General features: G+C 42.6%; 1 protein-coding gene across 2 annotated transcripts in view; it reads right to left on the bottom strand.

The window, feature by feature from the left end:
- Positions 1–22,075, bottom strand: part of SLC24A2 (solute carrier family 24 member 2) — a 241,698-nt gene that overhangs the window by 23,999 nt on the left and 195,624 nt on the right. For both annotated transcript variants that reach the window (XM_027105943.1, XM_027105942.1), the window contains one exon: positions 2,126–2,257. In XM_027105943.1, coding sequence (XP_026961744.1) covers positions 2,126–2,257 — 132 coding nt within the window. The remainder of the gene's footprint in view (positions 1–2,125; positions 2,258–22,075) is intronic.

A 22,075-nucleotide genomic window follows, 5' to 3' on the forward strand; every position in this document is an offset into this window, starting at 1 on the left:
GGAGCCAAGAAGAAACTGAACGCATTCCAGCTATTTGGCTGCAGGTTTCCAGGAAGCCAGGCCTTTGCATACAGCAGATGCTCTGTAACAGCATCTTGAACAAAGAAACCTGGATAGCACCTTAAGTGAGCCACATCTGCTACACTCACCCTTTCCTAGGAATCGTCTAATGTCAGGAGTCCTTAAATGAGGGGTCATTCCTGGCCTGTACTTGACAAGACAAGGCTCTCTATCAGGCTGGATTATTTCTAGGTCAGGGTAACGAGACAGGATTTTTCTCCAGTCTTTTTCAAGGGAGGAAGGTGTGATCATCACAGGGCTCTTGAAGAGGGATGCTACATTATGCTGGATGTTACCACAGTATTCTATTCCAAATGCTTTTAGAAATAATGTTTTCAGATTTCTACCTTCTGGCATCAAGAAATATGAGGAAGAGGGGCTTCCCTGGTGGTGCAGTGGTTGAGAGTCCGCCTGCCGATGCAGGGGACACGGGTTCGTGCCCCGGTCCGGGAAGATCCCACATGCCGCGGAGCGGCTGGGCCCGTGAGCCATGGCCACTGAGCCTGCACGTCCGGAGCCTGTGCTCCGCAACGGGAGAGGCCACAACAGTGAGAGGCTCACGTACCACCACCAAAAAAAAAGAAATATGAGGAAGAGCCCAAGCTGTGTGGTCACACGGGCCTGGATCTGAATCTCAGCTCTATGACCTAGGAAGTGACCAGGCTTGAGCTAGTTAACTCTTTTTGCCTAAGTTTCTTTCTACTTATGCCAATTATATGTATGTGTGTGTATATATATATATAATTTTATATATATATATATAGTGCAGGCATATATATATATATATATATATATATATGTATATGCCCATACTAGATGTTTTCTGAGATTTACAATAGAATTTATGGAGTATACCAAGGATAGAGCATGATACATAGTAGGTACACACGTTTGTTGAATGAGTACGTGTGTGTATAGGGCCATAATAAAAAGTAGAGCTGTTTCTCCTTATCTCTCATTAGTTCTTTCACCCTTTGGGACAGTGGCCCAGGAACCCAGTTTGACGCTACTGGGAAAGGATGTTCTTTTGATTTGATATACATTCAGATTGTACTTTGCTGATTATAAGATGGTATTGTGTTCACAGCATCCAGTACATAATAGCAGCAGATAATAATATTGATTATGGTAATGATAATAATACCGGTGGGAGCAGATCAGACATACAGGCATTTACACCAGACGAATGCATTTCTGTAAGTTATTTTTTGAATCGAACGAATAATTCGTGTACACAAACATTCAACAAAATGTGAGTCACCCTTCTGCCTCAGACCTTCAGTTCCCCTTTGCAAAGACAATCACTGTAGTGGTTTTAAACCACGGTCGCAAGTTCTCTGAAACTGCTACCATCGAGGGTGTCATATGCTATAGGACACTGATATATTCTAGGGAGACTTCTTATCTCCTCCCCTTTAATCAAGACAGACTTACGACTGCTTTGAGTAGTAGGGTTCAGTGGAGGTGACTCTGTGACTGCTGAGACTAGGCCATCAGAGACAATGCAGCTTCTCCTTGTGTTGCTAGAACACTCACTCTTGGAGTCCTGATCTCTTATGTAAGACATCTGACTATCCTGACGCCTCCATACCGTGAGAAAACCCTAGTCACGTAGAGAGGCCACGTTAGGCTCTCCAGTAGACAGTCCCAGCTGAGCCCAGAATTTGAATCATCTCTGCCCAGGTGCCAGAAACGTGAGCCAGGACATCTCCAGATGATTCCAGCCCCCAGCCACTTGAGTCTTCCCAGCTGAGGCCCCAAACACTGTGGAGCAGAGACCAGCCATCCCCAACGTGTCCACAGGATCCACGAGCAGAATAAAATGGTTGTCATTTCATTACCACTAAGTTTTGGGGCCGTTCATTACGTAGTTTCAACAGCCAGAACCATCACTATTATTGTGTATTTGTCCAGAGAAATTTCAGGCACATATATATGCATATACATGTGTATACGTCACCCCCTTTTCCTTTTAAGACAAGTAGAAGCAGGCTGTGCATACTGCTATATGCTGCGCTTTTTACAAGAAATTCATTTCAAAAAAAAAAAAAAAAGCCTTACTCACAGGTTTGCGAACATCAGGTAAGGTAATCCAGAGAGGAAACACTATGGGGAAAACAATCAGGAACGTGACTTGCTTGTGGGTATCGGAAGGCCAGGCCAGGCTGAGAGGCTGGTCCTCCTCGTCTTCACCCGTCTCTGTGGTCTGTTGTAGAAAGAGAGAGAGAGAAAATGAACAAAAAAGACAATAACATCTGCAGGCCACAAAGCAAGGAGAGAAGTTCCGGATCTCATTAGGAGTTTTCTTGGGTCATCTCAGCTGCTTCATCCATGTAATTTTTAGGTTTGTAAGAGAACCCCACCTTGTCATAGTCTGACTCCCAGGAACAAACAATGCATTGCTCAGCCATGAGAATTTAAGAACTGTCTTTCCCTTCCCTGAACACTCTCCAGCTTCTCACTTTCCTGAACTGATCCTTCAACTGGAGTGGACTCTGATCCATGAACTTAGGAGAAACCATACCTGCAGAGCAAAAAACCCCAATGCCAACTTTCTTCTCTCTTCTTGAGGAGAAAGCCACAGGATTCAGTATCCTTGGGAATACATTTTTTTAAATTAAAATAATTAAAAATCATTTTTTTAGAACACTGATTTGGAGTGGGCAAATGAAAGTAACCACAGAAATCAGTCGGTAACAATACTCAACTCCCTTCAGTGACCCTGGAATAGTTAAGTTCATGGATTATTGTGTGGTTGTGAGTTTCTAACCTGCTTAATCACCTCGTTAAATTCGAAACCATTTTATTTCCGGCCAAAGGCTTATTATGCAAACATATATATGCATTCACAGAGAAACAGCGTATGGAAGTAGAGGATGCTAAACCTGTGGGGGTCGAGCACACAGGGCTGCAGAGCCAGGGGGTAAACTTCAGAGTTTCTGACCTGGCAGCAAGCGGCCAGCGTATTATTCGCTGCCTGCTGAGGTCAGCAGCTTCTGAGGTCCCAGAGCTAGAAGGGACAGAAGGTGGATCAGGGCCTGGCAGGATGACCATTAGCCTGTCAGATGGGCCCTCCAAGCCTCCGAAACAGCACTGCAGACAGCATCAATCACTCCCTTCTCTGCTTGTTTAAAAATGAAAGTGCAGCAGCAGGACCAAGCGTCAGGTCTAAAAATATCAATAGGAACATTTCCATGGATGCTTCCTTTTGAGACCATATAAATAACCCACACAGGCTTCATACAGCTCCTGCCCTCCCCCCTGCCCCCCACCCATGGCTCTTGCTTCCAGCATCCTGTGCTATTTCAAGCAGCACTGAATCCCCCCAGCACTTCTCTCCCTAGGGAGGTGGTAAGTGGGCCAGGCTTGGGCAAGTTGTCTTAGAGGAAAAGGATAAGACTAGAGGCAGGGCTGGGTGTGAGGCCCGATTTGCTGCATGTTATGTTTCTTTTTTTTTTTTTTGTGGTACGCAGGCCTCTCACTGTTGTGGCCTCTCCCATTGCGGAGCACAGGCTCAGCGGCCATGGGCCAGCCGCTCCGTGGCATGTGGGATCTTCCCGGACCGGGGCACAAACCCATGTCCCTTGCATCGGCAGGCGGACTCTCAACCATTGCGCCACCAGGAAAGCCCACATTATGTTTATTATTTATAATTTACACCCTAGTACTGCCAAAAGGATTTGTAGTGGTTTACACAATCACCCCCACTTTCTCTCCAGAAGTTAAAATTTAAAAAAAATTATTAAAAAAAGCTAATCTTAAGCCATACTGAAAAAGGTTCTTTCTCTTTCATGGATGTCCTTGGCAGTGGGTGAACGAATTTTAAACACCAAATATGAGAGAAATAAGAGGATTAGGGAATAAGGCAGAATTAGGAAGTCAGCACGGTTTATTCAGATTGTCTGCATCCTCATTAAATATACTTCTTATGCTCCCCATCCCTTTGCTATGCAATATGTTGGAAAAGAAGGAAGATCTAAAATCAGTAATCTACATTTCCACCTTAGGAAACTAGAAAAAGAAAAGCAAATTAAATCCAAAGTAAGCAGAAGAAAAGAAATAATAAACATTAGGGCAGAAATCAATAAAGTTCAACTAATCTATGACAAAGGAGTCAAGGATATACAATGGAGAAAAGACAGTCTCTTCAATACGGGGTGCTGGGAAAACTGGTCAGCTACATGTCAAAGAATGAAATTAGAACACTACCTAACACCATATGCAAAAATAAACTCAGAATGGATTAAAGACCTAAATGTAAGACCGGACACTATAAAACTCTTAGAGGAAAACAAAGGAAGAACACTCTTTGACATAAATCACAGCAAGATCTTTTTTGACCCACCTCCTAGAGTAATGGAAATAAAAACAAAAATAAACAAATGGAACATAATGAAACTTACAATCTTTTGCACAGCAAAGGAAACCATAAACAATACGAAAAGACAACCCTAGAATGGGAGAAAATATTTGCAAATGAATCAATGGACAAAAGATTAATCTCCAAAATATATAAACAGCTCACGCAGCTCAATATTAAAAAAACAAACAACCCAATCAAAAAATGGGCAGGAGACCTAAACAGACATTTCTCCAAAGAAGACACACAGATGGCCAAGAAGCACATGAAAAGCTGCTCAACATCACTAATTATTAGAGAAACGCAAATCAAAACTACAATGAGGTATCACCTCACACCAGTTAGAATGGGCATCATCAGAAAATCTACAAACAACAAATGCTGGAGAGGGTGTGGAGAAAAGGGAACCCTCTTGCACTGTTGGTGGGAATGTAAATTGATACAGCCACTATGGAGAACAGTATGGAGGTTCCTTAAAAAACTAAAAATTGAATTACCATATGATCCAGCAATCCCACTACTGGGCATATACCCAGAGAAAACCATAATTCAAAAAGACACATGCACCCCAATGTTCATTGCAGCACTATTTACAATAGCCAGGACATGGAATCAACCTAAATGCCCATCGACAGACGAATGGATAAAGACGATGTGGTACATATATACAATGGAATATTACTCAGCCATAAAAGGGAACGAAATGGGGTCATTTGTAGAGATGTGGATGGACCTAGAGACTGTCATACAGAATGAAGCAAGTCAGAAAGAGAAAAACAAATATCATATATTAACGCATGTATGTGGAATCTAGAAAAATGGTACAGATGAACCGGTTTTCAAGGCAAAAATAGAGACACAGATGTAGAGAACAAATGTATGCACACCAAGGGAGGAAAGCGGGGGTGGGGTGGTGGTGGGATGAATTGGGAGATTGGGATTGACATGTATACACTACTATGTATAAAATAGATAACTAATAAGAACCTGCTGTATAAAAAAAATGTTTGTGAGAAAAAAAAATACATCAGTGAAAGTGAAAACAGGAAGTCAACAGAGAAAGTCAACAAAACCAAAAGCTGTTTCCTTTGCTATGTAGTTCATGCGGGTTCATCCACTGCTTCTTTTACTTATCCCGAGGGCTCACATCCCTGACAGAAGCTTGGGCATGCTGTCCCTGGTTCCTCTTCTGAGCCAACTCATCGTCCTCCCAGAAGATGTAGCGGATGTAGAGAGTACCACTCCCTGCTGGGCTCACCAGCCTCCCAAGCTGTCAGTTGACTACATGAATAATCTCTGTGTAATCAGACCAGTGAAGATTAGGAGACAGGTGCATTTTAGCTGTTCCCTCCCAGATACGATCTTTCTTGTTTAATCCAAATGAATGACTTTCCCCTCCCCACCTGGTAGATGCCTCAGGAATAGGGAGGACCATGGGAGAGTTGAGAATTTGCAGTCTGCCTAATAAGTACCCTGTCTCATGCAAGGTAGGTGGTTTTATTCAGATAGAGGATGCCAGCACTTCCTTGAAGACCCATCAGGCTGATCTGATGAGCTCATCAAGGCTCCTCCCCCTTCCAGAGTTGACACTCCCCCCAGTCAGGTCCCCCACTGCCATCTGCAATCGAGCAACTCCTCTCTAAACTCTAAGCTAACCTTTTTCAGAGAAAAAACAAAAGCAACTCTTTATGACTCATATCATTTTAATGACACCAACAGATGGTGACATTTCATCAATAACCCTTGTGCTTATAACCTACGGATTAGCTCCTTTCTCAATCTGCCAAAGTCACCAGGCAGGCAGTACCCCTAGAATATAGCAGAAAGTAATTGTCTGTTTAGATACATAAGCTCTAAACATACTACTGGTCCAACACAAACAATTAGCTCTATTGTACGGCTTCCAAAATCTGCATTTGAGGTTGCTGTTGCTAGGGCAGAAACAGACTAGGAGAAGAGATTGGGTCTCAGGCTGTACAAACAGTGCTCTCCGTGGGGACTTCACGGCCTCTTGGGGACAAATCTTGCTATAGAGAAGTACAGGAGCCCAGAACCCTTCGGAGGATTCTAGAGGTGCCTGGGGAGCAAGGTTGTCAGCATATTTCAGGGGAAATTCTCTTTGTCTTTTTGCCAAGTGCAATCTCACTCTGGTTCAGTGGGCAACAGCTTGCAAGCTGGTTAGAGGGAAAAAATTCTGTTCCAAGTCTGGGGGCTCGATTTGCCTTTGCCCAAGCTGGGGCTGCTGGCATGCTCATTTGTCTCGGCCCCGGGAGAGGCTGGCCACTGATTTTCCAGCTTTTCCTGGAGTTGTGGCATCCTGGCTTTGACCTTGCAAAAATCCATCCTTACCTCCTGAAGCTTCTGCAGCACGTCTATAGAAAAAAAACAAGGCAAAATGATCCTGAAAAAATTCAAATGTCTCGTGATAGCTTAAGGTAGTTTGAGATCTACTGGGGTCTCCACAGAATCCCTAGAATTTTGTAAAACCAGGGTACCAATGACTGCTTTAGGGCCTTGTAATCTCTGACATGGAAAATCTGAGCCTAAGACATAGAACTGTAAGTTTCCACATTCTGGTTGTCTGATCTTGAAGGAGTCAGTGCAGCCTGGTGGGAAGAGCAGGTGGTGGAGAATCAGGAATCCTGGCTGCCTTTCTCTGCTCGAGCTGGGATTCCTTGGGTGGTGACCATGACCACCTGCAAGTATTCACTGAGTTCTTTTTAGGTAGAAAGCATTGCACTAAGTTCTGGGACTCTTGATTTGAAGGAGACTTGGATTTCAAAGGGGAGACAGAACAAATGGCTCCAAAGAATTTATTCTTTATCTAGTTACGGGGATGCTGGCAACAGCTTCTGCGTGTTCTCTAGTATCTATTCTGCCTGTTATGGATTGAATTGTGTCTCCCCAAACTCATATTTTGAAGACCCAACCCCCAGGACCTTAGCTGTGACTGGAGATAGGGCCCTTAAAGAGGTGATTAAGTTAAAATGAGGACATTAGGGCGGGTCTTAACCCAATACGACTGGTGTCCTCATAAGAACAGGATATTAGGACTCATGGAGAGACACCAGGGATGTGCATGCACGGAGGAAAGGCCGTGGGAGGACACAGCAAGAAGGCAGCCATCTGCAAGGAGAGGGGCCTCAGAGGAAAACAACCTGTAGGCCCCTTGATCTTGGATATCCAGCCTCTGGAACCGTGAGGAAATAAATTTCGGTGGTTTAAGCCACGCAGCCTGTGGTATTTTGTTATAGCGGCCCTAGCAACCTAATATAGCGCCCTTGTGCTTTAGTGATAGAAGGCCTACTTTTACCTGGGTCTGGAATAAAGACTATTTCTAGCCTTCCTTGTAACAAGGTGTGGTCATGGGATGAAGTTCTGGCCAATGAGATGGAATGGGAAGTATTCTCTGCAACTTCTGGGATGTATCTTTGAAGGGTGGAGGTGTATCCTTCCTCACTCCTTCCTCCTTCTGGCTGCCAGGAATGGGGACATTTTGGCCAGAGCTTGAACAGCTATCTTAGACCATGAGGTGGAGAAATAGTATAAAAGGATCTGACCTCTGACACCCATCAAGAGCCATTCTAGCTCCGGGCTGCCTAAAAAGACTTGGGAGAGACAGAAAATTCTATCTTACTTAAGCTGTTGTTATTTTGGGGTTTTGGTTGCTCACAGTAGAACCTTATCCTGGCTGATCCAGTGTCCTCTTTAGGAGGAATCAAGGGAGAAAAATCTTTCACATCTCAGCACTGGGAAGAGTCAGGCTTCCTCCGAGAAACTGAGAAATCCGTGCATCAGGGAAACGATAATCTTTATTTTTTGGTACTGGGGAGTTCAGAGCCAAATCTGTAACCCTGTCCAGCAATCACAGCACTGGAATCTGCACTCACCTTACTCTAGTCTAACTCTCTTCCTTTCCTTTCCATCCTTTGCTGAATTTTCTCAAACTAGTCATTTTATCCTCTTACATCAGATGTATTTTTGCAAGCAGCCTCGAATCTTTGTGAAGGTGGGGCAGACCTAAAAATAAAACTCTGCAGTGGTCCAACAGAATTTTGGGGATAACTTTATGAGTGAGAGAGAGGAAAGATGTTACTGTACGTGACAACACATGACAAATGGACAACTACCTTCTTGGATTCATTATCAATACTGAAGGTTGGAATCTGGAGGTCTGGCTATTAGAACACCTACAGATAGAAGAGAACAGTTCCAGGGGGCAGTAAGCACCTATTGGGAGGTCTCTGGAGCAATCAACTCATTTTTATTTTCCTTTATCTAGTGAATGGGAGGAGTGACAGCAGCCCGTCCATTTGTGGCCTAGCATTATGAGAATTGGTTCAGCTTCTTTGCACATGCATCTTGTTGGTTTTTTTTGGTTGTTGTTTTGTTTTTTTGTGTGGTACGCGGGCCTCTCACTGTTGTGGCCTCTCCCGTTGCAGAGCACAGGCTCTGGACGCGCAGGCTCAGCAGCCATGGCTCACAGGCCCAGCCACTCCGTGGCATGTGGGATCTTCCCGGACCGAGGCACGAACCCGCGTCCCCTGCATCAGCAGGTGGACTCTCAACCACTGCGCCACCAGGGAAGCCCTGCACGTGCATCTTATACTATTTCCACTTGTGCCTCGTCTGGATGGTTTGCCCCAGAATAAGTGTCAGGTTCCCATTGGAGGGGCTTGAGTTGGATTTATTAGTCCAGAAGTTGCCTCTCCAGCCAGAAAAATATTTCTTGGAGGCAACTCAATTTCTTATTCTTGTCTGTGAAGGGCACTGTGCAAGATTCCTGCGTGAAGGTGAGCCCACTTTAATGCAATCTCTGTTGTCAGAGAATTAAAATGAACACCCAGGAGGCAGCTGAAAATAGGCCATCCTTGAGTTCAGTTTTATTGATTGGTAATAACATCTCATCTCCAGTTCACAAGGAGCAAAGCTCAGAGGATTGCTTGCACCTGCCTAGCTCTCAACTCAGTGGGGTTTGATTCTTCTTTAACCCCCTCAAAAGGACCAGTCAGTTCAGCACTCAGGAATGCCACCTCTTCCCACTGGAGAGTCCCTTCAGTGTGGCATGATGCTGGATAAAATGCAATGCCCGTACTTAGGTATCTCTGTAAAAATATAATTCATTTATGCTAAAATATTGGGCCAGGGTCAAACTGGGGGAAGGTGAAGATTTCAAGTGATTTGGACTTCTACTTAAAAAGAATGGTTCCTAGTATATTTGTTGCTGTTGCTGTTTCTACAATTTATATCTGTAGAAAAAAAGAATCAGTTTTACCTCCACATTGTTCAGTCACACAGATGCCCACACGAATGAGCAAATGGGGCAAAGCTCATGGAGTGCAGTGCGTGCTATGAATCCCCAAGAAGACCCCGAAGCGCTGGGAGTGGGAAGAGACATCCATAAAAACATTCACCGAGCCTGAGATATGAGGCTGGGTGGGTGCATCAAGAATACTGAAACTGTCACCCTCAACAAAAGCCACTAATAAAACACGTGAAAGGGCTTCCCTGGTGGCGCAGTGGTTGAGAGTCCGCCTGCCAATGCAGGGAACACGGGTTCGTGCCCCGGTCCGGGAAGATCCCACATGCCGTGGAGCGGCTGGGCCCGTGAGCCATGGCCGCTGGGCCTGCGTGTCCGGAGCCTGTGCTCCGCAACGGGAGAGGCCACAACAGTGAGAGGCCCGCGTACCACAAAAAAACCCAACCAACCAAACAAAAAACCACGTGAAATATGTAGGCTATGTGGGAGGTGTTCATCTGTAGACTGGGGATAGTAACTCTCAGGCAGTCTCAGGATGCACAGTACCTGGGAGAGACCAGGGGATCAGCACATGTTAACCTTCTTCCCTTCTGCCATTAATCTCATCTCTGCCACTAGCTAGCTATGTGACCCCAGGCAAATCAATGGAAATGCTGGAATAGCAGAAGAACACATACGTGTCACCTGTAAGGCATCTGGACCTGGTGCACCTCACCCCCTTTTAGGCCCCCAAAGTCCTTACAAACCTTGTCATTGTGAAGCAGAGCTTCTTTGTCCCCTGCAATGTTTTAATGTGGGACCACCTTCCTGTCCAAGAACTTGTCATTCATTTTATCATTTGGACACTGAATGATCTTGAAAGACAAGCTGCAATCATATAGACCTCTGCAATCATCTAGTGTAGGAACTTTAGGGCCCCAGAATTTCAGAGCTGGAGGGGTCCTGGGTCATTGAGCGCCACCCCCTCCCAATTGAGGACCCTAAGATGAAGGGATATGCTGAAGGAAGGTCACAGTGCCAGGCTCATTTCACTCCCAACCCAAGGCTCTTCCAAAATACCACATGTCCTCCCCTCCTCACTCCTATAAAGTAGGTATGAATGTGCTTTATGTCCAATTACACTAGGTTTTCCAGCTTTTTGTAATAAATCAAATCTACTAAAACAAAAATGTTAGCTATGGCAAACACTAAGAACATAATTGACATAATTTTGGTTGATTTTCTTGAGTCTAGAACTAATGTCTGGTGGTTTGGATGCCCCACGTTCTCGCAAAAGCTGATCAGAAACATCTGATTCTTGGATGCACTCTTCCTTTTCTTGAGTCTGCTATGGATGGAATATCTGCGTCTCTCCAAAATTCATATGATGAAATCCTAACCCCCAAGGTGATGGTATTAAGAGGTGGGGTCTTTGGGAGGTGATTAGGTCAGGGTGGCAGAGTCCTCAGGATTGGGATTAGTGTCCTTATATATAACTGGGAAGCTAGCTTGCCCCTTCTGCCATATGAGGACACAGTGACTAAATGTCCGTCTATGAACCAGGAAAAAGGCTGTCACCAGACAATTGATCTTGGACTTCCGAGCCTCCAAATTTATGAGAAATAAGTTTCTGTTAATAGGCCATGTAGTCTATGGTATTTTTGTTACACCATCCAGGGCAGCTTTGAAGGGGAAATGAAGGGCAGATCTGGGCGTGGGTGGGGAAGGAGCCATGGTGATACTCTCTTCCCTCCTCTGTCTCTTTGGGTGATATCTCCAAGGAGCCAGGTACAAATTTAAAAATGAAATGTGGGTACTGATAAGATATCGAAGAATGTCAGGACTTCAAATACAGGTGAAAAACAAAGACTTGTTCTTTAGCATCTCTATCCAAGAAAAAAGTGCAGAAATTTAGCCCAGGTTTGAAGTAGGAGGAGGTGACAATTAAGTACACCATAATGAGGGCTCGAATTAACCCAGAACATGACACATGGTTCCTACATACTACCAAGATGACTCTACTGGAGCCAAAAGGAATCATAACACTCAGGCTTTGAGTCAAATTCTGTCTCCTCTCCCTAACACCATACACAAAAATAAGCTCAAAATGGATTAAAGACCTAAATGTAAGGCCAGAAACTATCAAACTCTTAGAGGAAAACACAGGCAGAACATTCTATGACATAAATCACAGCAAGATCCTTTTTGACCCACCTCCGAAAGAAATGGAAATAAAAACAAAAATAAACAAATGGGACCTAATGAAACTTCAAAGCTTTTGCACAGCAAAGGAAACCATAAACAAAACCAAAAGACAACCCTCAGAATGGGAGAAAATAGTTGCAAATGAAGCAACTGACAAAGGATTAATCTTCAAAATTTATAAGCAGCTCAATAACAAAAAAACAAACAACCCAATCCAAAAATGGGCAGAAGACTTAAATAGACATTTCTCCAAAGAAGATATACAGACTGCCAACAAACACATGAAAGAATGCTCAACATCATTAATCATTAGGGAAATGCAAACCAAAACTACAACGAGATATCATCTCACACCAGTCAGAATGGCCATCATTAAAAAATCTAGAAACAATAAATGCTGGAGAGGGTGTGGAGAAAAGGGAACACTCTTGCACTGCTGGTGGGAATGTGAATTGGTACAGCCATTATGGAGAACAGTATGGAGGTTCCTTAAAAAACTACAAATAGAACTACCATATGACCCAGCAATCCCACTACTGGGCATATACCCTGAGCAAACCAAAATTCAAAAAGAGTCATGTACCAAAATGTTCATTGCAGCTCTATTTACAATAGCCCGGAGATGGAAACAACCTAAGTGCCCACCATCAGATGAATGGATAAAGAAGATGTGGCACATATATACAATGAAATATTACTCAGCCATAAAAAGAAACGAAATTGAGCTATTTGTAATGAGGTAGATAGACCTAGAGTCTGTCATACAGAGTGAAGTACGTCAGAAAGAGAAAGACAAATACCGTATGCTAACACATATATGTGAAATTTAAGGAAAAAAATGTCATGAAGAACCTAGGGGTAAGACAGGAATAAAGACACAGACCTACTGGAGAATGGACTTGAGGATATGGGGAGGGGGAAGGGTGAGCTGTGACAAAGCGAGAGAGAGGCATGGACATATATACACTACCAAACGTAAGGTAGATAGCTAGTGGGAAGCAGCCACATAGCACAGGGATATCAGCTCGGTGCTTTGTGACCGCCTGGAGGGGTGGGATAGGGAGGGTGGGAGGGAGGGAGATGCAAGAGATATGGGAACATATGTATATGTATAACTGATTCACTTTGTTATAAAGCAGAAACTAACACACCATTGTAAAGCAATTATACCCCAATAAAGATGTTAAAAAAAAAAATAAGCCACGTAGTCTATGGTGTTTTTGTTATACCATCCAGGGCAGCTTTGAAGGAGAAATGAAGGGCAGATCTGGGCATGGGTGGGGAAGGAGCCATGGTGATACTCTCTTCCCTCTTCTATCTCCTTGGGTGATACCTCCAAGGAGCCAGGTACAAATTTAAAAATGAAATGTGGGTATTGATAAGATATCAAAGAATGTCAGGACTTCAAATACAGGTGAAAAAGAAAGACTTGCTCTTTAGCATCTCTATCCAAGAAAAAAGTGCAGAAATTTAGCCCAGGTTTGAAGTAGGAGGAGGTGACAATCAAGTACACCATAATGAGGGCTCGAGATTTTATGTGCATTTCATTGCTTGATGTCACCCCTGATTCCCATAACTGTGGATAATCCTGTATTGGCTACTTCTAAAATGAGTATCTAGGGGACATTGGAGGAGATGGATTAAGCCCTTTACAAGGTTAACTCCAGCAAGAAATGAAATAGGAGGTGGGTTATTTCCAGACTCCAGCATTCCGTGTTCAAAGGCCAGTGGAACCTCAGGGGAAGAATATGCACAAAAGAACAGCATCGTCTTGGAACAGGGACGATCTGCTTCTCCTCTTGCCTTCGTCCTCTTTCATTATAGAAGCATTAAAAATACTCTCCTTGACAAAGGTGGCATGTTTTACTTTTCCAATTAGGTTTCCTTGGGAACTGACGAGAAGGTGTGTGCACCTGTACAAAGTGTACGTGGGAGGCTCCTAGAGAGAGACGAAATCTTGAATGTGCCTCACCTAATGAAGGGATTGCTGGAGAAGGGACTAAAAGACGAAGAAGACCCTACTTCTGCTCCAGAACGTTCTTTTACAATGTGACTGCTGTTACAGCATTAACTGAGACAGTCCAGGAAAAGCACCTAGAACTGTGCTTGGGACAGAGTAAACAGTCAATAAACATTAGTTATTATTATTATTTTTAACAAATAGTTAGGAGAAGAATTTCTTCAAAGATATCCAGGAGACAGAAGTTTAACTAGGTGACTTATGATACTTCCAAGCAATAAAATTCTATAATTCAATTTTTTTCATGGGAAAGTGGAAACTGCAATAATTGTGTTCCCCATCTATCCATTCATCCAACATTCACTGAGCATTCATGGACTACTGTGATGTCAACAATCTAATTTACTTTCCACTTTGGTAAGAGGAATAAACAGAAGGCCTTTGTAAATATATTCCATAGCCCTAAAGAGAAAATGCTCTTTTATTTCAGTAGATGGGCTGTAAGTAGACTTTCTATCTGAAACAAAGCTTCCAAGCAGACTCATAATATTGTGACACCTTGACTCTGTCTTTTGAGCAGAGCTAAAAACAACACACGAGTTGGAGCTCTCAAAAATGCACAGTCACACTTTAATACAGTGAAAGGCTCTGAAACCAACATGTGTTTGGCAAGTAGAAGGTGCCTTCCAAGAAACATTCCATGGAGTGCTTTACTACAACGGAAATTTATTCAAAAAGGAGACTTTTTAAAAAGAAAATATCCATATGGTCAGCGTATTAGTCTGCTTGGGCTGCCATAACAAAACACCATAGACTGGGTGGCTTGAACAGTAGGCATTTATTATAAACTCCCACCATAAGTATCAGCTGGCTCAGGGACAGTAAGTGGTTTTCATCTCATCTCCATTTTTTTCCCTAAAGTGGTTGGCCAATTAGTGGGGTCAACATACCAGCAGCCTTCATTTTGTCTATTACAGAGCTAGAACATTGTGCTTGAAATTCAAAATATCGATCCATAAAAATCTCATTACTAGGTTGTGGATCATTTTGTCTTACAGACCCAAAGACCTATACTCAAAACGTCTGAGTGAAAATGAATTTTTGGGAGCCCAGAGCTATCGTTCAGGACTTGCCAAACAAGGTGTGTATGAGTCATTTTGAGTGCAAACTCAGAGTTCTGGGATGGGTCGGCTAAGGGCTCTAGGGACAACTTCATTTGCCACTTGCCTTTCCTCTTTTAAAAGGGAATAAAACCAGGAGAGCCAGGAAGAAAAACTGTTAGACACAATGATGGAAGACCAGAGTCTTGTTTGGACAAATTCAGTTACTCAACTCTAAGATGAATCCTTACCGACTATTATGGACAGAGTGTGTCCCTCCAAAATTCATATGCTGAAGCCCTAACCCTCAGTGTGGGTGTATTTGGAGATGGGGCTTCTAAGGAAGTAATTAAGGTTAAATGACGTCATAAGAGTAAGCCCCTGGTCTGATAGGATTAGTGTCCTTGTGAGAACAGACACCAGAGAGTGCTGCCCTGCTCCTTTCTCTCTCCACCCACACCCTTTTGTGTAGGAAAGGCTCTGTGAGGACAGAGAGAGAAGACAACCAACTGCAAGCCAGAAGGAGAGCCCTTGCCTGAAACTGAATTGGCCGAAACCTTGATCTTAGACTTCCAGCTTCCAGGACTGTAAGAAAATAAATTTCTGTTGTTTAAACTACCTGTGATTTTTTTGTTATGGGAGCCCGAGTGGACTTCTACACACTGTCCCTATGGATATTTATCTTTTAAAAATACTTTATTTTTGAATCCTTTTGTTTTTTTGGCTTTGAAAATAAAGTGTTCACTTGCTATAATTTATTTTTAAATCACCCTTTCACTCATTCTTTATCTAGTCTTTGAGAAACCTCTTTATTTTTGTTCTCTGAGTTTCTCAGTGTCTTTGCCCTTGCGTTATTTACCAATATCCTTCATCTCTCGACTCCGTTTTTACCTCTGTGCTTCTATCACTTATCCCTTTCCAAGAGATAAGTCAAGAAGAGGTCAGTCAAAAAGCATCTCTTTTTGGAAGGCAGCACCATCTGAGACATCTGTATTGCCTTCTGTGTGGACATCCTGAACCAACAGAGCTAACATTTATGTAGCATACAGATTTTTTAAAAAGTGATTAATCTCTGCCTGTCTAGCAGTAGGAAATAATTCCCCCCCTTAAAATACCATCTTATGGTTTGTTTTACATATAGATGGAAAAAAATCTAGCATCAAGAACTTAGCATATTAAATACAAAATGATGAGGTTTCACTCAGCAGTGACAACCTGAAAAAACTTCATCTGCTTCTCCATGACTTTGAATTGAAACCAAGATTTCAAAATATTTTGCTGTGAGTGATGAAGCTGTCTGGACCTAAGTTCTCCAAGAAGCCAAGAAACCATTTTATATTAATGTAAAACGGCTTTTGGAGAGTCTGGTGAAATGCAATTACTTTCCTTCACTTTGCATTTTGCCCAAATAATTCTGAGGTGCAACCTACGGACAAGATGGATTTCTTTCTGTATTGCTATTTTAAACTGGTTTTTGTATAGTTTTCATGGGCTTCGTAAATCCTGCTGATACAAATCGTAAAAGATTCGTCAACATAAAAGCTACATTTCAAAAGCCATTCTCATCGTTTTACCATCAACTGGATTACAATTACTCATAGGAACAGTAATATTAATGTTGGTATTTTTTTCAGAGTGTCAATGGAGTTTTTTCCTTTTTATTAATAGGCAGCTCTTAATGTATCTTATGTGAATAATTAATAGACTTTCTTCAAACTACTTCAGAAAGTACAATAACAAATGGTGTTATTAACAGTAAGATTCTAAGTGAAGTTATAATTCTCTGTCAATATTCAAATTTAGGCAGAAACCCAAGAGTCAGATCTATCTATTTCAATTTCAAGTGTGGTCAGAAGGCCTCTGAGTGCATCTTAAGCAGTTGGTAAATATAGTACAGGTCATCAGATATAGGAACTAGATCTCAACTTTTCCTTAAAAAATGTATGTATAGATTAAAAGGAAAAAATGTTATCTCCTTCAGAAATGGAACCCATGTACTAAGGCCTGGTAGGTAAAACACTGTAATTTTTGCTTTTTTCTATAGTTTGTATTAGCTTTTCTCAGATACTAATAAGTTTCTTGGCTTGGACCTTGCAAACTCCAGTCTGATGAAGAATCTTTGGATATTCTTTTTCTTTCACAAGTGAAAGGCCTTGCCCTCTCTCCCCAGTACTGCCCTTGTGCTCTGGCTGTGTCAGACACAGAGATCCAGCCCCACTTTCCACTATATTCTACTTTCCTCCATTTCTTGAGTGCCAGAATCCTCTTATTATGCTTCACCAATGTTCCAAGAGATTGAATAATCTCATCAATATTGGGAAATTCGGTCCTTAGCTGTTTCTAAACTTTCAAAATGGTGGATCTGGCTATTTCACCTTAATCATTTAGAAGAGATACTTGCTCTCTGAATAACAGGAAGATCTGAGGTTCGAAAGGCCTTTATTAAAACTTATTACTGCTAAGAAAGGAAATGTTTACTAACTAAAGGTAATATTTTAGGAAGAAAGACATCATATGGATTCTAGGTCCCATCTGCTTGGATAATCTTGGAAATATTATCAGAGCTAATGTTTTGGACCAATGTTTATTATGAAGTCTTTCTACGGAGCTTTAAAATCATCGCTATAACTTTAAATGACAACAATAATCTAAAACAAACTGCTGTCTTGGACAACAAAGCTTTTTTACCACCCTCAGGGATGCACATTTAATAGTAGAGAAATATCTTTGTGCATTTTATTTTATTTTTCTTAAGAGAAATCTAAGCTTACAATCACACCCATCATCTTTCCCTACTCATCCTTCACTTAGTCACATAATACCCAAATATTTTTATCAGCACTATGAGAGCAGATCTTAAAAACCATACTGAGTTTAGGTGAGGATGAATGCTAGACTGGGGAGAAATAAGTCAGGGTTGAAATCCCAAAGGGAGAAAGGAAGGGCTTAATATAGCAAGATGATATTTAAGTTGTAAAGTGAGAAAAAAAGAAAAAAGTCTGCATTTTATACATTTTCTATCATCCATCTATCTATCAGTACATGTATGTTTGTGTGAGTATATGTGTGTGCGTGTGTGTGTATATACACACACACACACGCACATACATATTCTTTTTTCTAGGAATGTGTTTATCTTAAATAAGTCTGTTTGCCCACTGGTGCATCTGGGCAACTCTTAACCAAAGCAAAGACAATCTGGATTTCCCTAAGGACAGAGAGAAGTCTCAGAGGTGAAATGAAATAAAAGCTGCAACATATAAAAAGCATAATACAAGAAAAAATTTAGATTTTCAGATTTCAGAATCTAAGAACTTTGCAAGGCATTTCCCCTCCTACCCTTTCACTGTGCGCGTGTATGTAAAGAGTTTGGATGTGTCGTGTCTGGAGGCTGGTGACGCAGCAAGGCAGGCAGCTTCCCTGAGCAAGCCGGCCACGTGCAATCACCTGGCTGTTGTCTAGACTGGCAAAATTAAAATGTAAGAAAATGCTGGGTTCTGAGTGGGAGAGAATATATCTTAGAATTGTTTTTCAAACCTGGATAAATTTCCAACATTGAAAATTCAGAAGGTTGGTAAATTCTCACTGACAGCTCAAATCAGTTCTGTTAGAATTGACAGCATTTTGTTAGCAGGTATTGGGAGAAGATAATTAGCACTAAGCTGTTCGAAAAGTCAAATTATTTCTTGGTTCCACAAAATATACAAATGAAGCAGAAAACCTCCTGCAAAGGGGCTTCCTTGGTAAGAGAATATTTTAAAATGCTTTTCATTGCCAGTGCAAAGTCTGGACAGAAGGAAGGTCTCAGAGCTGACGTGTCAGTGTAAAATTAGTTCATTGGTAAAGAGGGTTTTGAAAACAGCAGGTTAATTACACGAGACAGGTTAAACTCTCAGGAGAGTATCAGCAGTGAGTGTGTGGTGTGTGGGGCTCATCATTTCCATTAATAAAGTCGAGATGCACACCTCATTCCTCCTGGAGCCTGATAAAAATACAACTGGGAAAGAAAGAAAACCAACACAATAAAAAGGCATTGAATCCTTTCTGTGAAGTTGTGCTTTGGGTGGCCTGAGTGCCCTGATTTCACACCTTTTTTTCTGACTCTGGAATCACAGCCTTAATTTACTGTGTTACCCAGTTTTTCCAGCCTTGAAACTCAAGCATCACCCACAACTGCTTTTTCTTGTTCATGCTCTGTGACCAATTTATTACCAAAGGGTCTCAATTCTGCCTCAGAAACAGCTCTCACATCCAGCCACTGTCACCCCTGCCACAGCCAATACTTGGTCTGAGGCCTTGTCATCTGGGCTACCTAACAGCCATTTTTAAACAGTTTTACTAAGTACTGCTAATAATAGCAAACACCTATGCAGTGCTTACCATGTGCCAAGAACTGTTATACGAGCTTTTGAGTCTCACAATAATGCTATGAAATAGGTTACTATTCCTGTTTCAGAGAAAAGGAAGATGAGAACAGAGAGGTTAAGTAACTTGTCCAAAGTCACACAGCTGGTAAGTGGCAGATCTGGGATTTGAACTCTGTCTTCAATTTGTGGTCTGTCTTCAGAGACTCTACTATTAAAGGACTAACGCATACTTCTTCTACTCTTAAAGGACTAATGCATACTGTTTCTGTTTTAATTTAACCGATTATTATTTTTAGTTGTTGCATTTTTTTGGGAATAGGTAAAACAGTTAACTCACTCAAAATTCAAAAGCTACAGGAGGCTACATACTGAAAGACGTGTGCAGAAGGCTACCTCCCACCCTGGTTCCCTACCACAGGCCCCTGTCCTGCAAGTACTCAGCATGACCAGTTTCTTCAATAGCATCCAAAGCAAATGTTTATATGTTATTTTCCTCCTTTTTTTTCTCTTACATAGACAGAGTATATTGGATGTAATTTGGCACATTGCCTTTCCCACTTAACAACATATATTGAAGATCATTCCATATAAGTGCATGAAGAGCTTCCGCATTATTTTTTTCTTTTTTTTGGAAAGACTGCAGATGGTTGAAATGAGGGGTGGGCAAACTTTTCCTGTGAAGGTCCAGATAGTAAATATTTTAGGCTTTATGGGCTTTACGGTCTCTGTCACATATGCTACTGCTGCCTTGTTTTTTTTTTTAAACCTTCAAGAATATAAAAACATCCTTATCTGATAGGTTGTACAAAAAAAGGCTGCAGGCCAGATTTGGCCACAGATCATAGTTTGCTGATCTTTGAACCGAACAGGCTCTTACCTCTCTGCCCTGCATCCTGTCCTCCCTCACTCTGGCCCCTTCTTGACCATTCAGAAAGAGCTCTCTTCTTATCACATAAATCCAAAGCTGCCACTGCTCCCTTTAAAGCCTCTACGCCTCTCCACTCCCAGCAGGTGGAGGTCCAGACTGCTGAGCGGTGCCTACAATGCCCTTCATGATCCCTGTGCCTCTCTCCTCCCCTCCCCTCCCCGTCTACTGCTCTGGTCCAGGCCACTATCAGCTCTGCCTCAACTCCTGCAGCGACCTCTTTGCCCCACTACTACTACACGATCTCTTGCCACAAATCCACTCTCTACACCCCAGTGCAGTCCCTTGGATCGTTTACAAGTGCAAATCACATCTGGGAACCTCTGATAGCTTGCTGCTGCCCTAGAATGAAGTCAACTTCTGTATCATGGTCTACAAGGCAGGCCAGCTCCACTCGGCCCTCCTGTCAGACCTCACTGCCACCATCATGCCTCCCTCCACTCCCCACTCTCCAGCCACAGTGACTTTTCCGTTCCTCAAACAAGCCGAGCTCATCTCTGCCTCTGTGGGTGCTGTTCCCTTGACTGACCTGTTTTTAAAGTTCAGCCTCCGTTGAAATGACGCTTCCTTAGTGAAGCTTTCCCTCACCTTCCAACCTAAAAGGGCCCCTCCACTGAGTCACCAGGCTTTATTTTCTTCATGGTCCTATGGCTGTCTATAATTATACCTTGGTTTACATTAGCAGGCTCTCTGCTCTGCTAGGATGGGTGGGCATCTCTGGTGCCCAGCACATTGCCTGACACACATTAGATGAACACTGAAAATTTTCTGATTCAACAATGGAAGAATTTCAGCCCAATTTACTTTTCCTAGTGGATTTCTCCCCACTCCTCACCTTATATTTGTCTTCAGTTCCCCTGGCTTTCTCAACCAATCACTACACAGGAATCTCCCTCCTAAGCGAACATGTCATCTCGGTCATCTCCTCCTTCTTTGAGTGACAAACTCCTACTTACCCATCAATACCCAGCTCAAATGTTACCGCTTCTCTTAAGTTTTTACACTTTCCCTTGCCAGGGTCAATTTCTTCCTCTGGAAGTCTCCCAGAGCACTTTGTATAGACCTCCCTGATCACACTGGGCCATAATGATTTCCCTACCATAGATGTTTATTTATTTACTTATCATACCCTGAATACTCTCAAATTTTTATATATATATATATATATATATATATGTTTCATTTTCATTTTATCTACAATAAGCATTTTACCTATAGGGAAAGGACACTTTGGATGCTGTTTATATAAGTAGGTATGAACATATAATAATATAAATAACATCATTTAGCTCTGTGCTATATGCTTTACGTATATTATCTCATTTAACTCTCCTAATATCCCTAATGAGGCAGGTACTATGGCTCTCTGTACTTTGCAGATAAGGAAACTAAAGCGAGGTTGGGTAACTCGCTCCTGGTGGATCTGGAATTCACTGCCAGGCTGTCTTGCAGGCAGCTGGTAGCCTGGCTCTTTGAAGGTCTGTGTGCCCTTGAGCTCTCAGTGTAACAGGATGGTGCCCAAATCTGCCCTCTTACCCTGCGTGAGACCCGGGTACACAGCTCTGCTCAGAGAGGGGTCAGTTGGGACTCTGTCACTCCCCTGCAGCAAGGTGCCCCGTGTGGGGGACACAGATGTCCCTCTGCCAGCCAGATGGAGAGGCACGATGATGAGGCTGCCCTCTGCACACCTGTGACTGCGCCATCCCCAAGGGCAGCCAGGTATCCTTGGGGCCTGCTTCCTGCTGCCACATGCTGCTTATCCATGTGGACATAAGCTGCTCTGCCAGCTCACCCTTGAGCTAATACGAAGGGACCGAAGGGCTCTGGGCAGGAGGGTGGGAGCCTAGAAGGCAGAGGAG

Source organism: Aethalodelphis obliquidens, unplaced genomic scaffold, assembly GCF_003676395.1.
Source record: "Aethalodelphis obliquidens isolate GAN/ISIS:26980383/991018 unplaced genomic scaffold, ASM367639v1 scaffold7, whole genome shotgun sequence".
NCBI lineage: Eukaryota > Metazoa > Chordata > Mammalia > Artiodactyla > Delphinidae > Aethalodelphis > Aethalodelphis obliquidens.